General features: G+C 50.3%; 2 protein-coding genes across 4 annotated transcripts in view; one reads left to right on the plus strand and one right to left on the minus strand.

The window, feature by feature from the left end:
* Positions 1 to 11,916, minus strand: part of enkur (enkurin, TRPC channel interacting protein) — an 89,942-nt gene extending 78,026 nt beyond the window's left edge. The window contains exon 1 of the mRNA XM_070881445.1: positions 11,597 to 11,916. Within this exon, the coding sequence (XP_070737546.1) occupies positions 11,597 to 11,670 (74 nt within the window). The 5' untranslated portion in view covers positions 11,671 to 11,916. The remainder of the gene's footprint in view (positions 1 to 11,596) is intronic.
* LOC139264640 (threonine synthase-like 1) overlaps positions 11,412 to 23,927 on the plus strand; it is a 49,413-nt gene continuing 36,897 nt past the window's right edge. For all 3 annotated transcript variants that reach the window (XR_011593388.1, XM_070881442.1, XM_070881443.1), the window contains exon 1: positions 11,412 to 11,572. The gene's annotated coding sequence lies outside the window, so the exon portion shown is untranslated. The remainder of the gene's footprint in view (positions 11,573 to 23,927) is intronic.

Below are 23,927 nucleotides of genomic sequence, written 5' to 3' on the forward strand. Positions count from 1 at the left end.
CGAGACCTGGGTGTCACGGTACATCAGTCATTGAAGGTTGGCATGCAGGTACAGCAGGCGGTTAAGAAAGCAAATGGCATGTTGGCCTTCATAGCGAGGGGATTTGAATACAGGGGCAGGGAGGTGTTGCTACAGTTGTACAGGGCCTTGGTGAGGCCACACCTGGAGTATTGTGTACAGTTTTGGTCTCCTAACTTGAGGAAGGACATTCTTGCTATTGAGGGAGTGCAGCGAAGGTTCACCAGACTGATTCCCGGGATGGCGGGACTGACCTATCAAGAAAGATTGGATCAACTGGGCTTGTATTCACTGGAGTTCAGAAGAATGAGAGGGGATCTCATAGAAACGTTTAAAATTCTGACGGGTTTAGACAGGTTAGATGCAGAAAGAATGTTCCCAATGTTGGGGAAGTCCAGAACCAGGGGTCACAGTCTGAGGATAAGGGGTAAGCCATTTAGGACCGAGATGAGGAGAAACTTCTTCACCCAGAGAGTGGTGAACCTGTGGAATTCTCTACCACAGAAAGTAGTTGAGGCCAATTCACTAAATATATTCAAAAGGGAGTTCGATGAAGTCCTTACTACTCGGGGGATCAAGGGTTATGGCGAGAAAGCAGGAAGGGGGTACTGAAGTTTCATGTTCAGCCATGAACTCATTGAATGGCGGTGCAGGCTAGAAGGGCTGAATGGCCTACTCCTGCACCTATTTTCTATGTTTCTATGTTTCTATGTTTCTAATCTGTGGGCATTGAGTCAGACTGTGTCTGTGGGCAGTGTGTCAGACTGTGTCTCGGGGCAATGTGTCAGACTGTGCCTGGGAGCAATGCGTCAGACCGTGTCTGGGGGCAGTGTGTCAGACCATGTCTCGAGGCAGTGTTTCAGACTGTGATTGTAGGCAGTGTGTCAGACTATGTCTCGGGGCCGTGTGTCAGACTGTCTCAGTGGGCAGTGTGTCATTCTGTGAATGTGGGCAGTGTGTCAGACTGTGTCTGTGGGCAGTGTGTCATTCTGTGACTGTGGGCAGTGTGTCAGACTGTGTCTGTGGGCAGCCTGTCTGACAGTGTCTGGGGCAGTTGTCAGACTGTGTCTCGGGGCAGTGTAAGACTTTGTTTGTAGGCAGTGTGTCCGATTGATTCTCGGGGCAGTGTGTCAGACTGTGTCTCGGGGAAGTGTGTCAGACTCTGTCTGTCAGATTGTGTCAAGGGGTAGTGTGTCAGACTGTGTGTCCGGCAGTGTGTCAGACTGTGTCTGTGGGCAGTGTGTCAGAATGTGTCTCGGGCAGTGTGTCAGATTGTTTCTGGGGGCAGTGGGTCAGACTGTTTCTGTGGGCAGTGTGTCAGACTGGGTCTCGGGGCAGTGTGCCAGCCTTGTTTCTGGGGGCAGTGTGTCAGTCTATGTCTCGAGGCAGTGTGTCAGACTGTGTCTGGGGGCAGTGTGTCAGACTGTGTATGTCAGTGTGTCAGACTGTGTCTGGGGGCAGTGTGTCAGACTGTATCTGTCAGTGTGTCAGACTGTGTCTGGGGGCACTGTGTCAGACTCTATCTCGGGGCAGTGTGTCAGACTGTGTCAGTGGGCAGCATGTCAGATTGTGTCTGTGAGCAGCCTGTAAGACTGCGTCTGTGGGCAGTGTGTCAGACTGTGTCTGTGGGCATCGTGTCAGACTGTGCCTGTGGGCAGTGTGTTAGATTGTGTCTCGGGGCAGTGTGTCAGACTGTGTCTCGGGGCAGTGTGTCAGACTGTGTCTGTGGGCAGTGTGTCAGACTGTGTTTCGGGGCCGTGTGTCAGACTGTGTCTGTGGGCAGTGTGTCAGACTATGTCTGTGGGCAAAGTGTCATATTGTGTCTGTGGGCAGTCTGTCAGACTGTGTCTCAGGGCAGTGTGTCAGACTTTGTCTGTAGGCAGTGTGTCCGATTGAGTCTCGGGGCAGTGTGTCAGTCTGTGTCTCGGGGCAGTGTGTCAGACTGTGTCTGGGGGCAGTATGTCAGACTGTGTCTGAGAACAGTGTGTCAGACTGTGTCTCGGGGCAGTGTGTCAGACTGTGTCTGGGGACAGTATGTCAGACTGTGTCTGTGGGCAGTGTGTCAGACTGTGTCTCAAAGCAGCATGTCAGACTGTGTCTGGGGGCAGTGTGTCAGACTGTGTATGTCAGTGTGTCAGACTGTGTCTGGGGGCAGTGTGTCAGACTGTCTGTCAGTGTGTTAGACTGTGTCTGTGGGCAGTGTGTCAGACTCTATCTCGGGGCAGTGTGTCAGACTGTGTCAGTGGGCAGCATGTCAGATTGTGTATGTGAGCAGCCTGTAAGACTGTGTCTGTGGGCAGTGTGTCAGACTGTGTCTGTGGGCATCGTGTCAGACTGTGTCTGTGGGCAGTGTGTTAGATTGTATCTCGGGGCAGTGTGTCAGACTGTGTCTCGGGGCAGTGTGTCAGACTGTGTCTCGGGGTAGTGTGTCAGACTGTGTTTTGGGGCCGTGTGTCAGACTGTGTCTGTGGGCAGTGTGTCATTCTGTGACTGTGGGCAGTGTGTCAGACTATGTCTGTGGGAAAAGTGTCATATTATGTCTGTGGGCAGTCTGTCTGACAGTGTCTGGGGGCAGCTGTCAGACTGTGTCTGGGGGCAGTGTGTCAGACTATGTCTGTGGGTAAAGTGTCATACTGTGTCTGTGGGTAGTCTGTCTGACTATATCAGGGGGCAGTTGTCAGACTGTGTCTCGGGGCAGTGTAAGACTTTGTCTGTAGGCAGTGTGTCCGATTGAGTCTCGGGGCAGTATGTCAGACTGTTTCTCGATGCAGTGTGTCAGACTGTGTCTGGGGGCTGTGTGTCAGACTGTGTCTGGGGGCAGTGTGTCAGACTGTGTCTGGAGGCAGTGTGTCAGAGTATGTCTGGGGGCAGTGTGTCAGACTGTGTTTGTCAGTTTGTCAGACTGTGTCTGGGGGCAGTGTGTCAGACTGTGTCTGTAGGCAGTGTGTCGGACTGTGTCTGTGGGCAGTGTGTCAGACTGTGTCTGTGGGCAGTGTATCAGACTGTGTCTGGGAGCAGTGTGTCATACTGTGTCTCTGGGCAGTGTGTCAGGCTGTGTCTTGGGGCCGTGTGTCAGACTGTGTCTGTGGGCAGTGTGTCAGACTGTGTCTGTGGGCATCGTGTCAGACTGTGTCTGTGGGCAGTGTGTTAGATTGTGTCTCGGGGCAATGTGTCAGACTGTACCTGGGAGCAATGCGTCAGACCGTGTCTGGGGGCAGTGTGTCAGACCATGTCTCTGGGCAGTGTGTCAGACTGTGCCTGTAGGCAGTGTGTCAGACTGTGTCTCGGGGCCATGTGTCAGACTGTCTCAGTGGGCAGTGTGTCATTCTGTGACTGTGGGCAGTGTGTCAGACTGTGTCTGTGGGCATAGTGTCAAGACTGTGTCTGTGGGCAGTGTGTCATTGTGTGACTTTTGGCAGTGTGTCAGACTGTGTCTGTGGGCAGTCTGTCTGACAGTGTCTGGGGGCAGTTGTCAGACTGTGTCTCGGGGCAGTGTAAGACTTTGTTTGTAGGCAGTGTGTCCGATTGATTCTCGGGGCAGTGTGTCAGACTGTATCTCGGGGCACTGTGTCAGACTGTGTCTGGGGGCAGTGTGTCAGAATGTGTCTGGGGGCAGTGTGTCAGACTGTTTGTCAGTGTGTCAGACTCTGTCTGTAGGCAGTGTGTTAGACTGTGTCTGGGAGCAGTGTGTCGGACTGTGTCTCTGGGCAGTGTGTCAGACTGTGTCTCGGGGCAGTGTGTCCGACTTTGTCTCGATGCAGTGTCAGACTTTGTCTTGGCGCAGTGTGTCATACTGTGTCTGTGGGCAGTGTGTCAGACTGTGTCTGGGGGCAGTATGTCAGACTGTGTCTGTGGGCAGACTGTCAGACTGTGTCTCGAAGCATGCGTCAGACTGTGTCTGGGGGCAGTGTGTCAGACTCAGTCTCAAAGCTGCGTCTCAGACTGTGTCTGGGGGCAGTGTGTCATACTGTTTCTGTGGGCAGTGTGTCAGACTGTGTCTGGGGGCAGTATGTCAGACTGTGTCTCGGGGCAGTGTGTCAGACTGTGTCTGGGGGCATTGTGTCAACTGTGTCTCGGGGCAGTGTGTCAGACTGTGACTGGAGGCAGTGTGTCAGACTGTGTCTGGTGGCAGTGTGTCAGACTGTGTCTGGGGGCAGTGTATCAGACTGTGTCTCGGGGCAGTGTGTCAGACTGTGTCCGGGGGCAGTGTGTCAGACTGTGTCTGGGGGCAGTGTGTCAGACTCTGTCTCGGGGCAGTGTGTCAGACTGTGTCTGGGGGCAGTGTGTCAGACTGTGTCTGGGGGCAGTGTGTCAGACTGTTTCTCGGGGCAGTGTGTCAGACTGTGTCTGGGGGCAGTGTGTCAGACTGTGTCTGGGGGCAGTGTATCAGACTGTGTCTGGGGGCAGTGTGTCAGACTGTGTCTGGGGGCAGTGTGTCAGACTGTGCCTGTGGGCAGCGTGTCAGGCTGTGTCTGGGGCAGTGTGTCCTACTGTGTCTCGGGGCAGTGTGTCAGACTGTGTCTGGGGGCAGTTTGTCAGACTGTGTCTGGGGGCAGTGTGTCAGACTGTGTCTGGGGCAGTGTATCAGACTATCTCTGGGGGCAGTGTGTCAGACTGAATCTCGGGGCAGTGTGTCAGACTGAGTCTCGGGGCAGTGTGTCATTCTGTGACTGTGGGCAGTGTGTCAGACTGTGTCTGGGGGCAGTGTATCAGACTGTGTCTGTGGGCATAGTGTCAAGACTGTGTCTGTGGGCAGTGTGTCATTCTGTGACTGTGGGCAGTGTGTCAGACTGTGTCTGTGGGCAGTCTGTCTGACAGTGTCTGGGGGCAGTTGTCAGACTGTGTTTCGGGGCAGTGTAAGACTTTGTTTGTAGGCAGTGTGTCCGATTGATTCTCGGGGCAGTATGTCAGGCTGTGTCTCGGGGCAGTGTGTCAGACTGTGTCTGGGGTCAGACTGTGTCTGGCGGCAGTGTGTCAGACTGTGTTTGTCAGTGTGTCAGACTGTGTCTGTAGGCAGTGTGTTAGACTGTGTCTGGGAGCAATGTGTCGGACTGTGTCTCTGGGCAGTGTGTCAGACTGTGTCTGGGGGCAGTGTGTCAGACTGTGTCTGGGGGCAGTGTGTCCGACTTTGTCTCGATGCAGTGTCAGACTTTGTCTTGGCGCCGTGTGTCATACTGTGTCTGTGGGCAGTGTTTCAGACTGTGTCTGGGGGCAGTATGTCAGACTGTGTCTGTGGGCAGACTGTCAGACTGTGTCTCGAAGCAGCGCGTCAGACTGTGTCTGGGGCAGTGTGTCCTACTGTGTCTCGGGGCAGTGTGTCAGACTGTGTCTGGGGGCAGTGTATCAGACTGTCTCTGGGGGCAGTGTGTCAGACTGAGTCTCGGGGCAGTGTGTCAGACTGAGTCTCGGGGCAGTGTGTCATTCTGTGACTGTGGGCAGTGTGTCAGACTGTGTCTGGGGGCAGTGTATCAGACTGTGTCTGGGGGCCGTGTGTCAGACTGTGTCTGTGGGCAGTATGTCATTCTGTGACTGTGGGCAGTGTGTCAGACTGTGTCTGTGGGCAGTCTGTCTGACAGTGTCTGGGGGCAGTTGTCAGACTGTGTTTCGGGGCAGTGTAAGACTTTGTTTGTAGGCAGTGTGTCCGATTGATTCTCGGGGCAGTATGTCAGGCTGTGTCTCGGGTCAGTGTGTCAGACTATGTCTGGGGGCAGTGTGTCAGACTGTGTCTGGCGGCAGTGTGTCAGACTGTGTTTGTCAGTGTGTCAGACTGTGTCTGTAGGCAGTGTGTTAGACTGTGTCTGGGAGCAATGTGTCGGACTGTGTCTCTGGGCAGTGTGTCAGACTGTGTCTGGGGGCAGTGTGTCAGACTGTGTCTAGGGGCAGTGTGTCCGACTTTGTCTCGATGCAGTGTCAGACTTTGTCTTGGCGCCGTGTGTCATACTGTGTCTGTGGGCAGTGTGTCAGACTGTGTCTGGGGGCAGTATGTCAGACTGTGTCTGTGGGCAGACTGTCAGACTGTGTCTCGAAGCAGCGCGTCAGACTGTGTCTGGGGCAGTGTGTCCTACTGTGTCTCGGGGCAGTGTGTCAGACTGTGTCTGGGGGCAGTGTATCAGACTGTCTCTGGGGGCAGTGTGTCAGACTGAGTCTCGGGGCAGTGTGTCATTCTGTGACTGTGGGCAGTGTGTCAGACTGTGTCTGGGGGCAGTGTATCAGACTGTGTCTAGGGGCCGTGTGTCAGACTGTGTCTGTGGGCATAGTGTCAAGACTGTGTCTGTGGGCAGTATGTCATTCTGTGACTGTGGGCAGTGTATCAGACTGTGTTTGTGGGCAGTCTGTCTGACAGTGTCTGGGGGCAGTTGTCAGACTGTGTTTCGGGGCAGTGTAAGACTTTGTTTGTAGGCAGTGTGTCCGATTGATTCTCGGGGCAGTATGTCAGGCTGTGTCTCGGGTCAGTGTGTCAGACTGTGTCTGGGGGCAGTGTGTCAGACTGTGTCTGGCGGCAGTGTGTCAGACTGTGTTTGTCAGTGTGTCAGACTGTGTCTGTAGGCAGTGTGTTAGACTGTGTCTGGGAGCAGTGTGTCGGACTGTGTCTCTGGGCAGTGTGTCAGACTGTGTCTGGGGGCAGTGTGTCAGACTGTGTCTGGGGGCAGTGTGTCAGACTGTGTCTGGGGGCAGTGTATCAGACTGTGTCTGGGGGCAGTGTGTCAGACTGTGTCTGGGGGCAGTGTGTCAGACTGTGTCTGGGGGCAGTGTGTCAGACTGTGCCTGTGGGCAGCGTGTCAGACTGTGTCTGTGGGCAGTGTGTCAGACTGTGTCTTTGGGCAGTGTGTCAGATTGTGTCTCGGGGCAGTGTGTCAGATTGTGTCTCGGGGCAGTGTGTCAGACTGTTTCTGGGGGCAGTGTGTCAGACTGTGTCTGTGGGCAGTGTGTCAGACCGTGTCTCGGGGCAGTGTGTCAGACTGTGCCTGTCGGCAGTGTGACCGATTGTGTATGACAGTGTGTCAGACTGTGTTTCGGAGCAGTGTGTCAGACTGTCTCTGTGGGCAGTGTGTCAGACTGTCGCTGTGGGCAGTGTGTCATTTTGTGACTGTGGGCAATGTGTCAGACTGTGTCTTTGGCAAAGTGTCCAGACTGTGTCTGGGGGCAGTCTGTCTGACTGTGTCTGGGGGCAGTTGTCAGCCTGTGTCTCGGGGCAGTGTAAGACATTGTCTGTAGGCAGTGTGTCCGATTGAGTCTCAGGTCAGAGTGTCAGACTGTGTCTGTGGGCAGTTTGTCAGACTGTGTCTGGGGCAGTGTGTCCTACTGTGTCTCGGGGCAGTGTGTCAGACTGTGTCTGGGGGCAGTTTGTCAGACTGTGTCTGGGGGCAGTGTGTCAGACTGTGTCTGGGGGCAGTGTATCAGACTGTGTCTGGGGGCAGTGTGTCAGACTGTGTCTGGGGGCAGTGTGTCAGACTGTGTCTGGGGGCAGTGTGTCAGACTGTGCCTGTGGGCAGCGTGTCAGACTGTGTCTGTGGGCAGTGTGTCAGATTGTGTCTCGGGGCAGTGTGTCAGATTGTGTCTCGGGGCAGTGTGTCAGACTGTGTCTGGGGGCAGTGTGTCAGACTGTGCCTGTGGGCAGCGTGTCAGACTGTGTCTGTGGGCAGTGTGTCAGACTGTGTCTGTGGGCAGTGTGTCAGATTGTGTCTCGGGGCAGTGTGTCAGACTGTTTCTGGGGACAGTGTGTCAGACTGTGTCTGTGGGCAGTGTGTCAGACCGTGTCTCGGGGCAGTGTGTCAGACTGTGCCTGTGGGCAGTGTGACAGACTGTGTATGACAGTGTGTCAGACAGTGTTTCGGAGCAGTGTGTCAGACCGTCTCTGTGGGCAGTGTGTCAGACTGTCGCTGTGGGCAGTGTGTCATTTTGTGACTGTGGGCAATGTGTCAGACTGTGTCTTTGGCAAAGTGTCCAGACTGTGTCTGGGGGCAGTCTGTCTGACTGTGTCTGGGGGCAGTTGTCAGCCTGTGTCTCGGGGCAGTGTAAGACATTGTCTGTAGGCAGTGTGTCCGATTGAGTCTCAGGTCAGAGTGTCAGACTGTGTCTGGGGGCAGTTTGTCAGACTGTGTCTGGGGCAGTGTGTCCTACTGTGTCTCGGGGCAGTGTGTCAGACTGTGTCTGGGGGCAGTTTGTCAGACTGTGTCTGGGGGCAGTGTGTCAGACTGTGTCTGGGGGCAGTGTGTCAGACTGTTTGTCAGTGTGTCAGACTCTGTCTGTAGGCAGTGTGTTAGACTGTGTCTGGGAGCAGTGTGTCGGACTGTGTCTCTGGGCAGTGTGTCAGACAGTGTCTCGGGGCAGTGTGTCCGACTTTGTCTCGATGCAGTGTCAGACTTTGTCTTGGCGCAGTGTGTCATACTGTGTCTGTGGGCAGTGTGTCAGACTGTGTCTGGGGGCAGTATGTCAGACTGTGTCTGTGGGCAGACTGTCAGACTGTGTCCCGAAGCAGCGCGTCAGACTGTGTCTGGGGCAGTGTGTCCTACTGTATCTCGGGGCAGTGTGCCAGACTGTGTCAAGGGGCAGTTTGTCAGACTGTGTCTGGGGGCAGTGTGTCAGACTGTGTCTGGGGGCAGTGTATCAGACTGTCTCTGGGGGCAGTGTGTCAGACTGAGTCTCGGGGCAGTGTGTCAGACTGAGTCTTGGGGCAGTGTGTCATTCTGTGACTGTGGGCAGTGTGTCAGACTGTGTCTGGGGGCAGTGTATCAGACTGTGTCTGGGGGCCGTGTGTCAGACTGTGTCTGTGGGCATAGTGTCAAGACTGTGTCTGTGGGCAGTGTGTCATTCTGTGACTGTGGGCAGTGTGTCAGACTGTGTCTGTGGGCAGTGTGTCAGATTGTGTCTCGGGGCAGTGTGTCAGATTGTGTCTCGGGGCAGTGTGTCAGACTGTTTCTGGGGGCAGTGTGTCAGACTGTGTCTGTGGGCATTGGTCAGACTGTTTCTGGGTGCAGTGTGTCAGACTGTGTTTCGGGACAGTGCTTCAAGACTTTTTCTTGAGGCAGTGTGCCAGACTGTGTCTGTGGGCTGTGTGTCATACTGTGTCTGGGGGCAGTGTGTCAGACTGTGTCTGTGGGCATTGTGTCAGATTGTGTCTTGGGGCAGTGTATCAGACTGTGCCTGGGAGCAATGCGTCAGACCGTGTCTGGGGGCAGTATGTCAGACTGTCTCTGTGGGCAGTGTGTCATTCTGTGTCTGTGGGCAGTGTGTCATAATGTGTCTGTCAGTGGGTCAGACTGTGTCTGTCAGCAGTGTGTCAGACTGTGTCTGGGGGCAGTGTGTCAGACTGTGTCTGGGGGCAGCGTGTCAGACTGTGTCAGGGTGCAGTGTGTCAGACTGTGTCTGTCAGTGGGTCAGATTGTGTCTGTCGGCAATGTGTCAGACTGTATCTGGGGGCAGTGTGTCAGACTGTGTCTGTCAGTGGGTCAGACTGTGTCTGGGGATAGTGTGTCAGACTGTGTCTGTCGGTGTGTCAGACTGTGTCTGTCAGTGTGTCAGACTGTGTCTGGGGGCAGTGTGTCAGACTGTGTCTGGGGGCAGTGTGTCAGACTGTGTCTGGGGCAGTGTGTCAGACTGTGTCTGTGGGCAGTGTTTCAGACTGTGTCTCGGGGCAGCGTGTCAGACTGTGTCTGGGGGCAGTGTGTCAGACTGTGTCTCGGGGCAGTGTGTCAGATTGTGTCTCGGGGCAGTGTGTCAGACTGTTTCTGGGGGCAGTGTGACAGACTGTCTCTGTGGGCAGTGTGTCAGACTGTCGCTGTGGGCATTGTGTCAGATTGTGTCTTGGGGCAGTGTATCAGACTGTGCCTGGGAGCAATGCGTCAGACCGTGTCTGGGGGCAGTATGTCAGACTGTCTCTGTGGGCAGTGTGTCATTCTGTGTCTGTGGGCAGTGTGTCATAATGTGTCTGTCAGTGGGTCAGACTGTGTCTGTCAGCAGTGTGTCAGACTGTGTCTGGGGGCAGTGTGTCAGACTGTGTCTGGGGGCAGCGTGTCAGACTGTGTCTGGGTGCAGTGTGTCAGACTGTGTCTGTCAGTGGGTCAGATTGTGTCTGTCGGCAATGTGTCAGACTGTGTCTGGGGGCAGTGTGTCAGACTGTGTCTGTCAGTGGGTCAGACTGTGTCTGGGGGCAGTGTGTCAGACTGTGTCTGTCAGTGTGTCAGACTGTGTCTGGGGGCAGTGTGTCAGACTGTGTCTGGGGGCAGTGTTTTAGACTGTGCCTTTGTCAGTGTGTCAGACTGTGTCTGCAGGTAGTGTGTTAGACTGTGTCTCTGGGCAGTGTGTCAGACTGTGTCTGGGGCAGTGTGTCAGACTGTGTCTGTGGGCAGTGTTTCAGACTGTGTCTCGGGGCAGCGTGTCAGACTGTGTCTCGGGGCAGTGTGTCCGAATTTGTCTGGATGCAGTGTGTCAGACTTTGTCTTGGCGCAGTGTGTCATACTGTGTCTGTGGGCAGTGTGTCAGACTGTGTCTGGGGGCAGTATGTCAGACTGTGTCTGTGGGCAGACTGTCAGACTGTGTCTCGACGCAGCGCGTCAGACTGTGTCTGGGGCAGTGTGTCAGACTGTGTCTCAAAGCAGCGTGTCAGACTGTGCCTGGGGGCAATGTGTCAGACTGTGTCTGGGGGCAGTGTGTCAGACTGTGTCTGTGGGCAGACATTTGGACTGTGTCTCGTGGGCAGTGTGTCAGACTGTGTTTCACAGCGGTGTGTCAGACTGTGTCTCGGGGCAGTGTGTCAGACTGTGTCTGTGGGCATTGGTCAGACTGTTTCTGGGTGCAGTGTGTCAGACTGTGTTTCGGGACAGTGCTTCAAGACTTTTTCTCGAGGCAGTGTGTCAGACTGTGTCTGTGGGCTGTGTGTCATACTGTGTCTGTGGGCAGTGTGTCAGACTGTGTCTGGGGGCAGTGTGTCAGACTGTGTCTGGGGCAGTGTGTCAGACTGTGTCTTGGGGCAGACTGTGCCTGTGGGCAGTGTGTCAGACTGTGTCTCGGGACAATGTGTCAGACTGTCTGTGGACAGTGTTTCAGACTGTGCCTTGGTGAAGTGTGTCAGCCGCTATCTGTCAGCGTGTCAGACTGTGTCTGGGGGCAGTGTGTCAGACTGTGTCTGTGGGCATTGTGTCAGATTGTGTCTTGGGGCAGTGTATCAGACTGTGCCTGGGAGCAATGCGTCAGAGCGTGTCTGGGGGCAGTATGTCAGACTGTCTCTGTGGGCAGTGTGTCATTCTGTGTCTGTGGGCAGTGTGTCATAATGTGTCTGTCAGTGGGTCAGACTGTGTCTGTCAGCAGCGTGTCAGACTGTGTCTGGGGGCAGTGTGTCAGACTGTGTCTGTCAGTGGGTCAGACTGTGTCTGGGGGCAGTGTGTCAGACTGTGTCTGTCAGTGGGTCAGACTGTGTCTGGGGGCAGTGTGTCAGACTGTGTCTGGGGGCCAGGCCCTCACTGAGGTTCAGGAGTCGGGCTGTGAAGACGCCAATGAGAACCCCCGGCGCCTGTTGCCGGCCTCGCTTCGAGGGAGTAGCAGGAGGGCTCGGAGAGTGAGTGCATTTTTTCCAACTTGCCTTCTGGGCCCCAGGCAGCAGCAGCAGTCCCGAGTCTCCCCTCCACTGCCCGAGTGCCGGACGCTGTTCCGCATGTCCCCGGCCGGGGCCTCCTGCCCCAAGCCCGATCCCTTGCTGCGGGGGCCCGGGCCGCGGTGGGGAAATCCGGGCCGGACCCTCCCTTACTCCGACGCTCTGTCGCTTGCTCGGAGATTGCTGGCCCACACCATACTGCGGCAGGCCGGGGGTGATTGGGGTGAGTGGCCTGACAGAGGGGACACACGGTGAGCAGCCCGCCTCCACACGGACTTTCCCTGTCCCCCCAGCAGGGAGACATCTGGCCCCAACTTCACATCTCCAGCAGTTGCGGGGTTCAAGCTGCCACTCTGTCTGTCTCTGGTGCTGGGGTCACTGTGCTGACCCTCAGTCCCTCCTGGAAAGCCTTATATGTGCAGTACTAAACCTCATCAAATGATTGAGAAGCATGAATTATGTAATTACAGCTTTAATCCCCTGTTAACTGCCACAAAGTTATTGATTTGAAAACACATTCACAGAAGTTGGATGAGAAAATGTCTGTCAAATTAAAATTAATTTAGCTGCTGTAACTGATAATTATGTTCGAGATGTAGGGCCTATGATATGTGGACAGAAGTCCCATCTTTCGCATTAAGCTTTTGTATGACTGATTTTTAACAAATAGTTTGAATGCATACATATGCACATGAAGTATCTCATGATCACTCTATAGCAACCCGTTTGCTAAGGAACAACAACAACTTGCATTTATACAGCACCTTTAATGTAGCAAAACATCCCGAGGTGTGTCACAGGTGCATTATCGGTAAAACATTTTTTGACACCAAGCCACAGAAGGAGATATCAGGACAGATGACCAAAGGCTTGGTCAAAGAGGTAGATCAATGGTCAACTAACAAAATAATATTTTCTAATACTTTCATTCAATGATGATTAAAATTTGTAGCTATTCTTTTATTCATTCTTGGGATGTGGGCATCGCTGGCAAGGCCAGCATTTATTGCCCTTGTGAATGTGGTAGGTGAGCCCTCTTCTTGAACCGCTGCAGTCCGTGTGGTGAAGATCTTTTTCATAGCAGTTTGGTACAATTGAGTGGGGCTTGCTAGGCCATTTCAGCGGGCAGTTAAGAGTCAACCACGTTGCTGTGAGCCTGGAGTCATGTATCGGCCAGATCGGTTAAGGACGGCAGATTTCCTTCCCTAAAAGTCATTAGTGAACCACCTCAACTGGATGACTTATTTACACAAGGCACTGCAATATAACATGTTTTATTGCTAACAGGAGAAAAAAACCCTTGATTTGTAAACATGCAGCTTGTTTCAGTTTAGAATGATTCAAATTCTCTCCTGTGCAATCAATAATTCCTTTTTTTAGTGGTGTAGAAATAATAGATTCACACGCTTGAATAAAAAATCCTTTGGATATTTTCCACATTGTTATCATTTTTCTTTAAACAAAACCTTTGGTTATTATGTAGAAGATCTATCAAAGTGGTCTGAGCTGAAGATGAAGTAGCAGTATTACAGCTCTTTCAACATTGCCATGAATACAGAATAGATAATGGCTTGTCATTCAGCCAGAGATATTTTTAAATTTTATTGTACAGTGATTTGTTCAAAATACAAGACATGCTCAGAAATTCAGACTTACCACTTGCAGCAGTTTAAATGTTTTCTTTATGTTCTACCTCTTAATATTAATCAGTTAAATACATTTTCAAGAAGTCCACTTAATGTTATTCTGAGATAATCCGCAGTGACGCAGATGTGGGTGCAGGTGGCAAGCAAAAACTGCAGGAGTGTAAACTCAAATATGTCAGCAGCCTGCGTCAACTATGTATGTTGGCAGTAAATGTGCATGAAAACAGAAAGTTAGATTTAATATAGCCTTGTGTCTTGCACATTCTTCATATTTGTCACACTTATTTCCTGTGCCGTAATTAGTTTGCCGCGTTATTTCCATCACACTTGGGCATTACTTTTACACTGTATACATAGATCTACGTACAAATTACAAAACAGAAACAACCTTAATCAATCCACGTTGGTATTTATCCTCCACATAAGCAGTAGTTCTAATCCCATGTGCCTGCCCTGTTCACATATCTCTTTATTCCCCTTTCATATCACCATTTATCTAACCTATGCGTAAATGTTGATTTGGGCCCTGATTTTAACTTCGGTCAGGCTTGAACCTAACTCGCTCCCGCAGAAAATGGGCAGATTTTAACACCCAAACCTCATTAGAATCTTATAGGCAGGTTTCCCACCCAATTCACTAACACAATGGGAAGCCTGTCCACTTTGTCAGTGCAATTTTCGGTGGTTCAGCTAGAAGCCTGTTTAAACCAATTCGTTTCTTTTAAGCAATTTTGCAAGGTTTCGCTGTCGGAGTGCTGCATCAAGAAACTGGATCAGTGTGAATCGCAGGCAGGCCCCCAGGTTCTCTGAGGCCTGCTTGGAGCTCCTGCTGGAAGAGGTCAGAGCAAGAAAGGAAGTTCTCTTCCCAGTCAGTGAGAGGAGGATCCCTAAACACCAAGTGCACCGGGCATGGCGAGGGATTGCTGAGATAGTCAGCTCCAGGACTTGGATGCAGTGCAGGAAGCATCATCATCATAGGCAGTCCCTCAAAATCGAGGAAGACTTGCTTCCACTCTAAAAGTGAGTTCTTAGGTGACTGAACAGTCCAATACGGGAATTACAGTCTCTGTCACAGGTGGGACAGGCAGTTGTTGAAGGAAAGGGTGTGTGGGGAGTCTAGTTTGCCGCACACCTTCCGCTGCCTGCGCTTGTTTTCTGCATGCTCTCGACGATGAGACTCGAGATGCTCAGTGCCCTCCCCGGATGCTCTTCCTCCACTTAGGGCAATCTTTGGCCAGGGACTCCCAGGTGTCGGTGGGGATGTTGCATTTTATCAAGGAGGCTTTGACCTTGAAACGTTTCCTCTACCCACCTGGGGCTCGCATGCCGTGTAGGAGTTCCAAGTAGAGCGCTTGCTTTCGGAGTCTTGTGTCAGACATGCAAACAATGTGGCCCGCCCAATGGAGCTGGTCGAGTGTGGTCAGTGCTTCAATGCTGGGATGTTGGCTTGAACAAGGAAGAACTTCAATTAGCTCATAGCAAGGGTGAGTATAGCTCTTCATTTATCCCTCTCTTTCAACAATGCAGTCCTTTTCCCTCTCCCCAACACTCTCAACAATTCATTCCCCTCCATCACATCCTTCAACATCCAGTACAAGGCCACACTATAACACTTCTCATTCTCATTACAAACATGCACACATCTCTATCTTGCACCTTTCACACAGCCACGAGCAGCATTGTCTTCTCACTTATAATCACCAACTTCTCTCATGGCTCTTTCCTCACTTTACACGCCACACGCGCACTTTCCACTCAGCACCTCCCCAACCTGATTCCACTTGCTTCTTTGCACTCTCAGCATCTGCAAAACAAGCAGAAACCCACACATGCACACTTTTCCTCGGAGGAGACATTCACTACCTCGCTCTTTCTCTCTGCAGGACAAAACAGCGCCCACACAAGGGCAAGGAGGAAGACCAGGGAATGACAGCCAACCTCATGGAGATGGAACATTGACCGCTGGAAATCAGTGGCTGCTCCAGACTAGGACATTTTGAGTCTGGAGGCTTCTCTGAACAAGGCCTCTTGAGTGTTTCTTTCACCCTTTATGAACTTCAAAAAAATGCACAATCAGGCAGCTTCACTACATATTGATGTATGTCATCTGATAATTTGTAGCCTCTTAGTGCCATACGTCTTGTCCTTTTTCTGTTTCTTCTAGGTCCTTCTCAACAGTCACAGCCCACAGAAGAATACACCTCAGAAGAGGAGTATCCTTTCTGAGAAGGCATCATCACGTGCTACATCAGTCAAGGCAATCCTAGCAGCTGAGCCCAGACCCAGGAAAATCTCTGCTGTGTGCAAATGCGCAACATGGATAGTTGTTTTACATTTTTGGGGCCGTCAGCAGCTTCACTGGGGAAGTCCTGTATAGGTAATGGTGACATTGTTTCACTGTGAGCACTTCACCCACTCATGTTGGTGTCAGTCATGTTTTCTTACACCACTTAGTTCGTGTTATGTTTTTAATACTCTTATGAATGACTCCACGAGGTCTAGTATTGTACTTGAGCTGTTGTGACCTTAGTCCCATTTATTGTAACCCCAGAGTGAGGCATAAGCATGGTGGGCAGCCTTTTATACTGGGCCCTGCGCACCTATACAGGTGACCCTCAGGTCTACCACTGCAGTATCCTCTGGTGGGACACCTTATGTGACTATACAGTTAGTATACATGGTCTACATACATGACATCACTTGCCCCCCCAAGTCTTTAATGCAAATTGACTCATACATTGACGGTGACCTGGGCTTTGCTCTTCCTGGTTGACCATTGGAGGGTCACTTCTAGCTTGGGTGGGTTGGTAGTGAGATTTATTGCCAGTGGAGGTCCTCGTGGTTTCTGGTTGTGAGTCCATGACCACTCCATTCTCCCCCTCACACAGAGATCATGCTAATGGCCCATTACATGCAAGTTGTATTCAAGTTCATCACATGGTTTTTACATTAATATCTTGGTACATTTGTTGGTTGGATTACATTTGCATTTCATTTTGTGTGGTACATTTACATGATCAGTACAGGTATATTAGTACAAGTACACAGGGACAGTCTAGTTCCAGCACGGCCGGATGAGATCCGGGTTGTCTGGTGGCGGCACAGTGCCCCATGCTAGTGGATCTGTGGGCGAGGTGTGCTCATTTTGCTCGAGTTGCCGGAGCTCAGGGCTCTTGCCGTTACCCCTAGTGTCAGGCAGGCCCAAAGACAGCTAATGTGTCTGTGACCTCCCTGTCCTTTTCATTTGCACAGTGTCGCTGCTGCTCCTTGGGAAGCGGTCTGAGCGAGTGAGCGTTTCGTCTAAGTGACGGTGGGGCTGCCTCGTCTTGTCTAGCAGTTCGCAGGGGACTGCTGACTCGCTTTCCTTGAGGGCACCGTTGTGAGCACTCTCTAGTTTGGGATACTGCCTGGTCCAGGTCCTGTTTGGAGGAGCCATTGCGGGTGACCCTTCGCTCTTGGGCATTGCCGTGGTGGCGAGTGGGTTTGTGGGCTGTGCCTTTTCCACCCGGGTGGTGGCGACAGTAGCCGACTGTGAGCATAGGCGCAGTTTACTGTTTCTGACCCGTGGCAGTTCATGTCATCGGGTGCCTGCAATGTTAAACTGATCTGAGGCAGGGTATCGCTACCGGTGCCTCTGCTCTCCGGGGAACGTTTACTCTGCGGCTCATCTACTTCCGTCAGCTGAGGGGACACTTTATGATACATCGTTCTGGTCCCGGGGACGCAGGCTACAGCATTAGGTAGCCTGCTGGACCTTCACACGACTGTAAGGTGTTCGCCCGCTACATTGGCTGATTGCAATTTGCACCCGACATCGCTCAACAACATTTCGCTCATTACAGCTGGACTTTTACCAATTTGATTACCAATTTCAAGCAGTTCATTCAAAAATGATGGGTTGCTGGCCTTCTTTAAAATGGCCTTACTACTTTTACCCCAATCACCTTCCTTGCGTGGAACATGTGTCATTGCTCTATTAACGCTGCACCTCGTTGTTTGGACGCCATTTTTTCCCGTCCATGATGTCGACTGCCGCGATCTTCTTTCCCAGGGATTCTGCCACTGAAGCTGGGAAGGCGCCCTCCGATCCAATTTTCCTCCCCAGGAGTCCTGCCACTGAAACCGGGAAGGTGCGTTCGGGTCGTCTCGGCCGGTTCATCGCCACGAAGTTGTGATGAGCGGTTTGTGCCTCGAGGGCTACTCGGATCTGCTCTCCGGTGCCTGGTCCAACCGAAGGTGGGGCTTTGCTCTGCCTCTAAGCACGGGGGACGTCGATCGCTGGAGGGATTAAGTCTTCCCAGTTCCAATGAATCTTCCCCATCCATCTTCTTCCAAGTAGCGTTGGTCCATCACCTGAAACAATCCACAATGGTAAATTGTGCACCGCACCATCATGGGATACACTTACATCTGCACTACCAACAACTGATATCAGTTCCTTGGTGTAGGTGCACAGCTTTGCCTGAACCGGGACCAACTTGGGTCGTTCAGCTTGATCGTTCCATAGCCTCTCAAAGGCTTCCTGGCTCATTACTGACTGACTCGCCCCCGTGTCCACTTCCATGAAGACTGGAACGCCATTTATCTCGACTTCCATTATCACTGGAGGACAATCTGTGGTGCAGGTATATACTCCATACACTTCATCCTGGGACTGAGCTGCCTCTCTAGCCATCTCCTCATAATCTACGCTGGATTCACAGCCATCTGCTGACTCCTCTTCCACGTGGTGAGTCACAGCTCTTTTGCACATTCGCTGGAGGTGGCCCCTTTGTGCTGCAGCCTTTGCACACGTAGTCTCTGAACCGACACTGATGAGCCCTGTGATTACCACCGCAACGCCAGCATGGTGCTACTCGACATATGTTTGCACCCCTCGGCGGACTCTGAGTTAAAGGACTTGGGGGCCTGTACGCTCTGCCCTGGGCAGATTCACGTTCAACAGTTCTGCCATTCTATTGACAGTACTTGCTGGGTTTGAATCCTGAGAATGAGTCATCATCTGATTGGAGCTGCAGCTTGATGCTGATGGCCTTCTGCAGAGTGACGGTGGTTTCGGCAGACAGTAGCCTGTGAAGAAGGGCCTCATGACTGATGCCAATTACGAAGATGTCCCACAACGCATCAGCGAGGGATGCGCCAAATTCACATGGTCCTGCCAGCCTCCTGAGGTCGGCAGCGTACTTCACGATTTCCTGGCCCTTGGGGCGGCGGTGTGTATAAAATCGATGCCTGGCCATGAGGATGCTCTCCTTTGGTTTGAGTTGGTCCCGAATTAGTACTTTCAGCTCCTCGTATGACTTGTTTGTTGTTTTCTCTGGTGCAAGCAAGTTCTTGTCATGGCCATAGACTGTGGGCTTCAACTGGTCAACAGCATAGCTCTGCGCTTATCTACCAGCGTGGCCGGATCATCGCCTACCAGGTCGTTTGCTACGAAATAATGGTCAAGCTGCTCCGTAAAGGCTTCCCGATCTTCACCCTCTGAGAACTTTTCTAATGCACCAACGTTAGTCATTTTTGCGTGAAAGTTCGTCACCAGTTATGTCTTTAATACTCTTATGAATGACTCCACGAGGACTAGTATTTACTTGAGCTGTTGTGACCTTAGTCCCATTTATTGTAACTCCAGAGCGAGGCACAAGCATGGTGGGCAGCCTTTTATACTGGCCCTGCACACCTATACAGGTGACCCTCAGGTCTCCCACCGCAGTGGCTCTGGTGGCACACCTTATGTGATTATACAGTTAGTATACATGGTCTACATACGTGACAGTTCGCTTGCAATGTGTTGCTGTTTGTCGTGGCACTAACTTGAAGTTAGCATTTATAGAAGCAAGCAATTTAGTTCTGCTCCCATGTACTATAGACTTTGTAATTTGATACCGATGTGAGGCAGTGATTTAGTTATTCCAGAGCACTGGTGGTAATCGACCAAACCAGCATGAGTGATCAATGTGTCAAGTCAGCCAATGACATTCTTGCTCCTGAGGTCTCTGGTTTTAGTGTAAAGTTGTGTTAATTCCCCCTCCTCAGCTTTATTAATGTTACCTCACTTTGTTTAGAATATTCTTATTGACAGTTTAACAGCACATTTTATAAATGTTGGTGCGTTGGATTGCTTTGAAAGATGTGGTATGCTGTGCACAGGAAGGGAGGAGCTGCTAGTAAACTGGTTACACATGTGCAGCCAGCTCCAGGGATCAGGACGGTGGAATTGTTCCATTGGCTCAGACTGGGGGAAAGAATATGTTGATCCCTATCTTGCAATTAGAGAGTCTCTCTAGCAGGGGTGGGGCCGAGAGGTGTAAAAGCCTCTCATAAGTTTTTAGGCAGTAAATTCTGCTTGTGCTACACAAATGTGCAAGTCTGTGAAACAGCCTGATGATGCGGGCCTGCTGAAAATGACACCCTCTCTGTTATCACAAATCATCATCATAGGCGGTCTCTCGAAACGAGGATGACTTGCTTCCACGCCAAAAAAAGGATGAGTTCAGAGGTGTTTCAGTGAAGGACCCGAACTGCATCCTGAAGGGTGGAAGATGCCTGTGTGTGGATTTTTTTTAACGTGGGGTGGCCATTGCACACCAGCCACCATACGGGCTTGACAGAGCTAGGTCTTGGTCCAGTGGCAAGGATTAACCAAGACAACTGGAGACCAGCTCTGCTGCATGGACCTAGTGCGCACACATATCGCAGTGTGGGCTGGTTTGTGCTGCCCCAGGGCCCTTGGCACCGAACTTGCACCTCTCCTGGGCCCCGATCACGTCCCTCCACACTCTTTCGCCGCTCCTTCACTCCTCTCACTGCTCCTGCTGTACCTGTCCACGCTCCAATCACCGACTTGGGTCTTGATGACGTCACTCTTCACATATATTCCACATGTCTCCAGTTATATTCAAGATGGGAGTAGAGCCTCGCAATAAATGCTGAGAAGGGAGGTGAATAGTGCATGTAATATATAATTTTCCTTCCCGTACAGTCCAAGGATGTGCTTAAAAGTGATCAAGGACATTGTGCGGACAAGCTGGCCGAGCTCTCCTGGTATGTGTGTGCTTGGAAACATTACTCAAATAAATACTGCCTTTCAGACAGGTTAGTTACTTTTATATGGTTTATTAGTTACTCTTTAAAAAAAAAAGTAGCTCGTATCTTATCTCAATACAATTCAACTTGAGAGAGTGTCTTACAGAAGCAAAGGAATATCACGTCGTTTCGATGGCTTTATAGGCTTGAAGTACTGCTCTACTGGGGGTGATTGTGTGGGGTGCTGCAGTATGATCTCTTTCCCCTGGGTATACTGAGAAAGAAGGGCAATAACCCACTTCAAGCGCAGAATTTCTGGTGTATTTGCCCATGACCAGGTACCTGGGTCACTGAGTAGGGATCAGGTTGCCTGCGATTTTCTGAACTGGATTCACAGTGAGCCAGATACCTCGCCATATGCAAGGGCTCATAAAATCCATCCTCGTGCACCAACGTAAGGTCAAGTCACTCAAATCACTTCCTTCGCAGACACAAACACATAAATGAGTATTTCCTCATAATGATTTAATTTAATAATTGCGGCTGCGTTGCACTTTTACATTTTTGTATATACTTATTTTCCATTTTTAAGCATACAGAACTAAACGTGTGTACTTATGTTTGATTTCCTGAGGCGCTATGACATCTGCATGTTGTATTCTTGTCAAAACAAAGTGTTAATCATGAAAAATAGGTATGAACTGTTTCTCATTTGACACTTTGTGCTAACAGGAAAGCCACTTAGGGTAAACAGCTGTCTTTCTGTTTTACAGGATTTTGTTTCAACCTGGGAAGAAAATTTTCTCTGGCTGCTTTGTGTCAGCAACATCATAAACATAGTGGGAAGATTTCCTCTGACTGTTATTTCTGGTGAAATCATAAATCTGTTTCTTTGGGACACTTTTACAATTTTGCTAGGAATAGCAAATAGAAGGAGGATGATTTTCATCTGCTGGCCGCCCCAATTCCTGCCGATAATTGGTTGGCAGCGACATGAAAATCAGTGAGATTTGCATCCTGGTGAGATCTCGTAAGAGGCCTGCCCGAAGCCTCAAAATAGACATCCAGAGTTCCCAAAACAGTGGGAGCCTTGTTGATATATTTAAATCAGGGTCCTGTACCCTTCTAGGATTCCAATGCAATTCTTGTGGATCAATGCGTCCATTGCCATGGAGCAGCCTAAGTAGCGGTCCGTAAAGTATACAGCATTAGCTATGGATACACTGGGGAACTAAAACATGAGAGTATGGTTATTTTTTTATAATATGTTCAGCTATAACAGATTTACTCTCTTATTCTCTCTATAACCACATAAGTACTGCTGTATACTCTGAGCTTATTATCTCTGAACTGAAAGTTAAAGTTACTGATCATGCACTCCCAACAGGGAACTGAGCTAGAAGGTGGTGTGGGTCAAAAATAGGGCTACAACTGTAGTCCTGATTCTCTGACCCATGCTTCAAGTGTGGCTTCCTTTGGGACTGTGAGGTTAGTGAATTTACCTGTTGATCTCTGCCCACTGTAGATCTAAGAGTGCATTTATACTGTCACTTTTGGGTTGATGCCATGCAGTTTTGAGTGTGCGTTGACAAAAGAGTGACAGTATAACTTCAGAATCAGATCCCAATCTGACTCCAGAATGCATTAAAACCAAATAGCATAACCCTCTTGGGTATCAATCACGGAATGATCAATTCAACTCTCCAGTCCTGTAAAATATCAATTTTTTAAATAAAATTTAAAAAGGTCCTCTTCACTGCCCTGCAATCAGGTGCCTATGGCTCGCCAGTGCCATTTTCATCCCTCCATAAGGAAGGCTCCCTGACACAGGCAGGAATCCCACAAATGTAAGTGAATCTGGGCCATTGGGGTGGATGGAACTCCAACGTATTGAAGATTCTGGCCAGGATCCTGCCAAAGAAAAAATCCCAACCCAGAAATCGACCATATTGGGAATCATGAGCACAGACCCATATTTTACTGTTCTATAAAAGGGCTCTGTGTTCATGTCACTAAGCCAGTCTTGAATTGAAGATGCAGTGTATTGTTCAAAATTGCACATAGATAAAATAATGCATCATACCATTTAAAGCCATCAGATTTAATACATTCAAAAAAGTTACATTATTTGAAAAAAATGTAAACAAATATTTTTAAAAAACAGCGCTGTTCAATGAACTATCTGCATTTTTTGAAAGATACAATATTAAAATAATCTTGTTCTTAGAAGCTACTTGAAAGTGATTTTAAAGTTACATTTGAAAATGTAACAGTATTTCAATGACTTTGCAGCTAATACCCATTTGCCACTTCAGGTACAATACTTATAAAGTAGACTCCAGTTGTAAAGTCATCTTTTGCTTTCCTGCTCAGTGTCATTTGTCACAGAAATTGTGTAAAGTGGGTCATACAAAGTTTATTATGAAGTATTGATATAAATATGGGCAGTATAGGTACAAAAAAGCAACCAAACATGTGGTTGGATCATATGAATGCTTGTACATGTATTAAGAGAGCCATTATCCAATCCATGCGTGCAAAATATGTTACATAACTGATGCAAGAGAGGAAACAAATTTCTACAAGAAGCAAAACAAATTAAACAGACAGTAAAGTTCCAAAAATATGAAAAACCAAAAACATCTGGGATTAATTTCTCTGCTTTTGGAGTTGTTGGTAATGCGACTAGTAAGACAAATAATTAGCAATTGCGGATGTAAATCTATCACTTCCAGTGTTGAGCCACATTTGAAGGGAGCACGAGCTAAAAATAGGGGTGCACACTTTGAGTGCAGCTCAATGCTACAAGAGCAAGATTGTTGAATTTACCCTTAATCAATACCTTGTCTTCTTCTTAGGCAGTCCCCCGGAGTCGAGGATGACTTGCTTCCACACTAAAATGAGTTCTAAGGTGACTGATGAGACCAATGTGGGATCTACAGTCTCTGTTACAGGTGGGGCAGACAGTGGTTGGGGGGACGGGTGGATGGGGTGCTTGATTTGTCGTACGCTCCTTCCACTGTTTATACTTAGCTTCAACGTGCTCCCAGCGAAGACCCTCGAAGTATTCAGTGCCTTCTCGGATGCTCCTCCTCCACATTGAGCGGCCTTGGGCCAGGGATTCCCAAGAGTCAAGGAGGCATTGAGGGTGTCCTTGAAGTGTTTTCTCTGCCCCCTTTGGGGCTCATCTGCCATGATGTTGCTCGGAGTAGAGTGCTTGTTTCAGGAAATTAGCATCGGGTATGCGAACAATGTGGCCCGCCCATCGGAGCTGGTCGAGCGTGGTCAATGCCTTGATGCTGGGGATGTTGGCCTGAGAGAAAACGCTGACGTTATTGTGCCTATCCTGCCAATGAATTTGCAGGTTTTTGCGGAGGCAGCGTTGGTGGTACTTCTCCAGTACTTTGAGGTGCCTACTGTACATAGTCCATGTCTCTGAAGCATATAGGAGGGTGGGTATCACTACTGCTCTGGAGACTATGAGCTTGGTGGTGGGTCTGAGATCCTGGTCTTTGAACACTTTCTCAGGCAGCTGAAGGCTGCATTGGCACACTGAAGGTGGTGTTGGACTTCGTCCTTGCTGATAGGAGGCTCCCAAGGTATGGGAAGTGGTCCACATTGTCCAAGGTCTCATTATGGATCTTGATAAC

This window comes from Pristiophorus japonicus, chromosome 5 (assembly GCF_044704955.1).
Source record: "Pristiophorus japonicus isolate sPriJap1 chromosome 5, sPriJap1.hap1, whole genome shotgun sequence".
NCBI classification, from domain to species: domain Eukaryota; kingdom Metazoa; phylum Chordata; class Chondrichthyes; family Pristiophoridae; genus Pristiophorus; species Pristiophorus japonicus.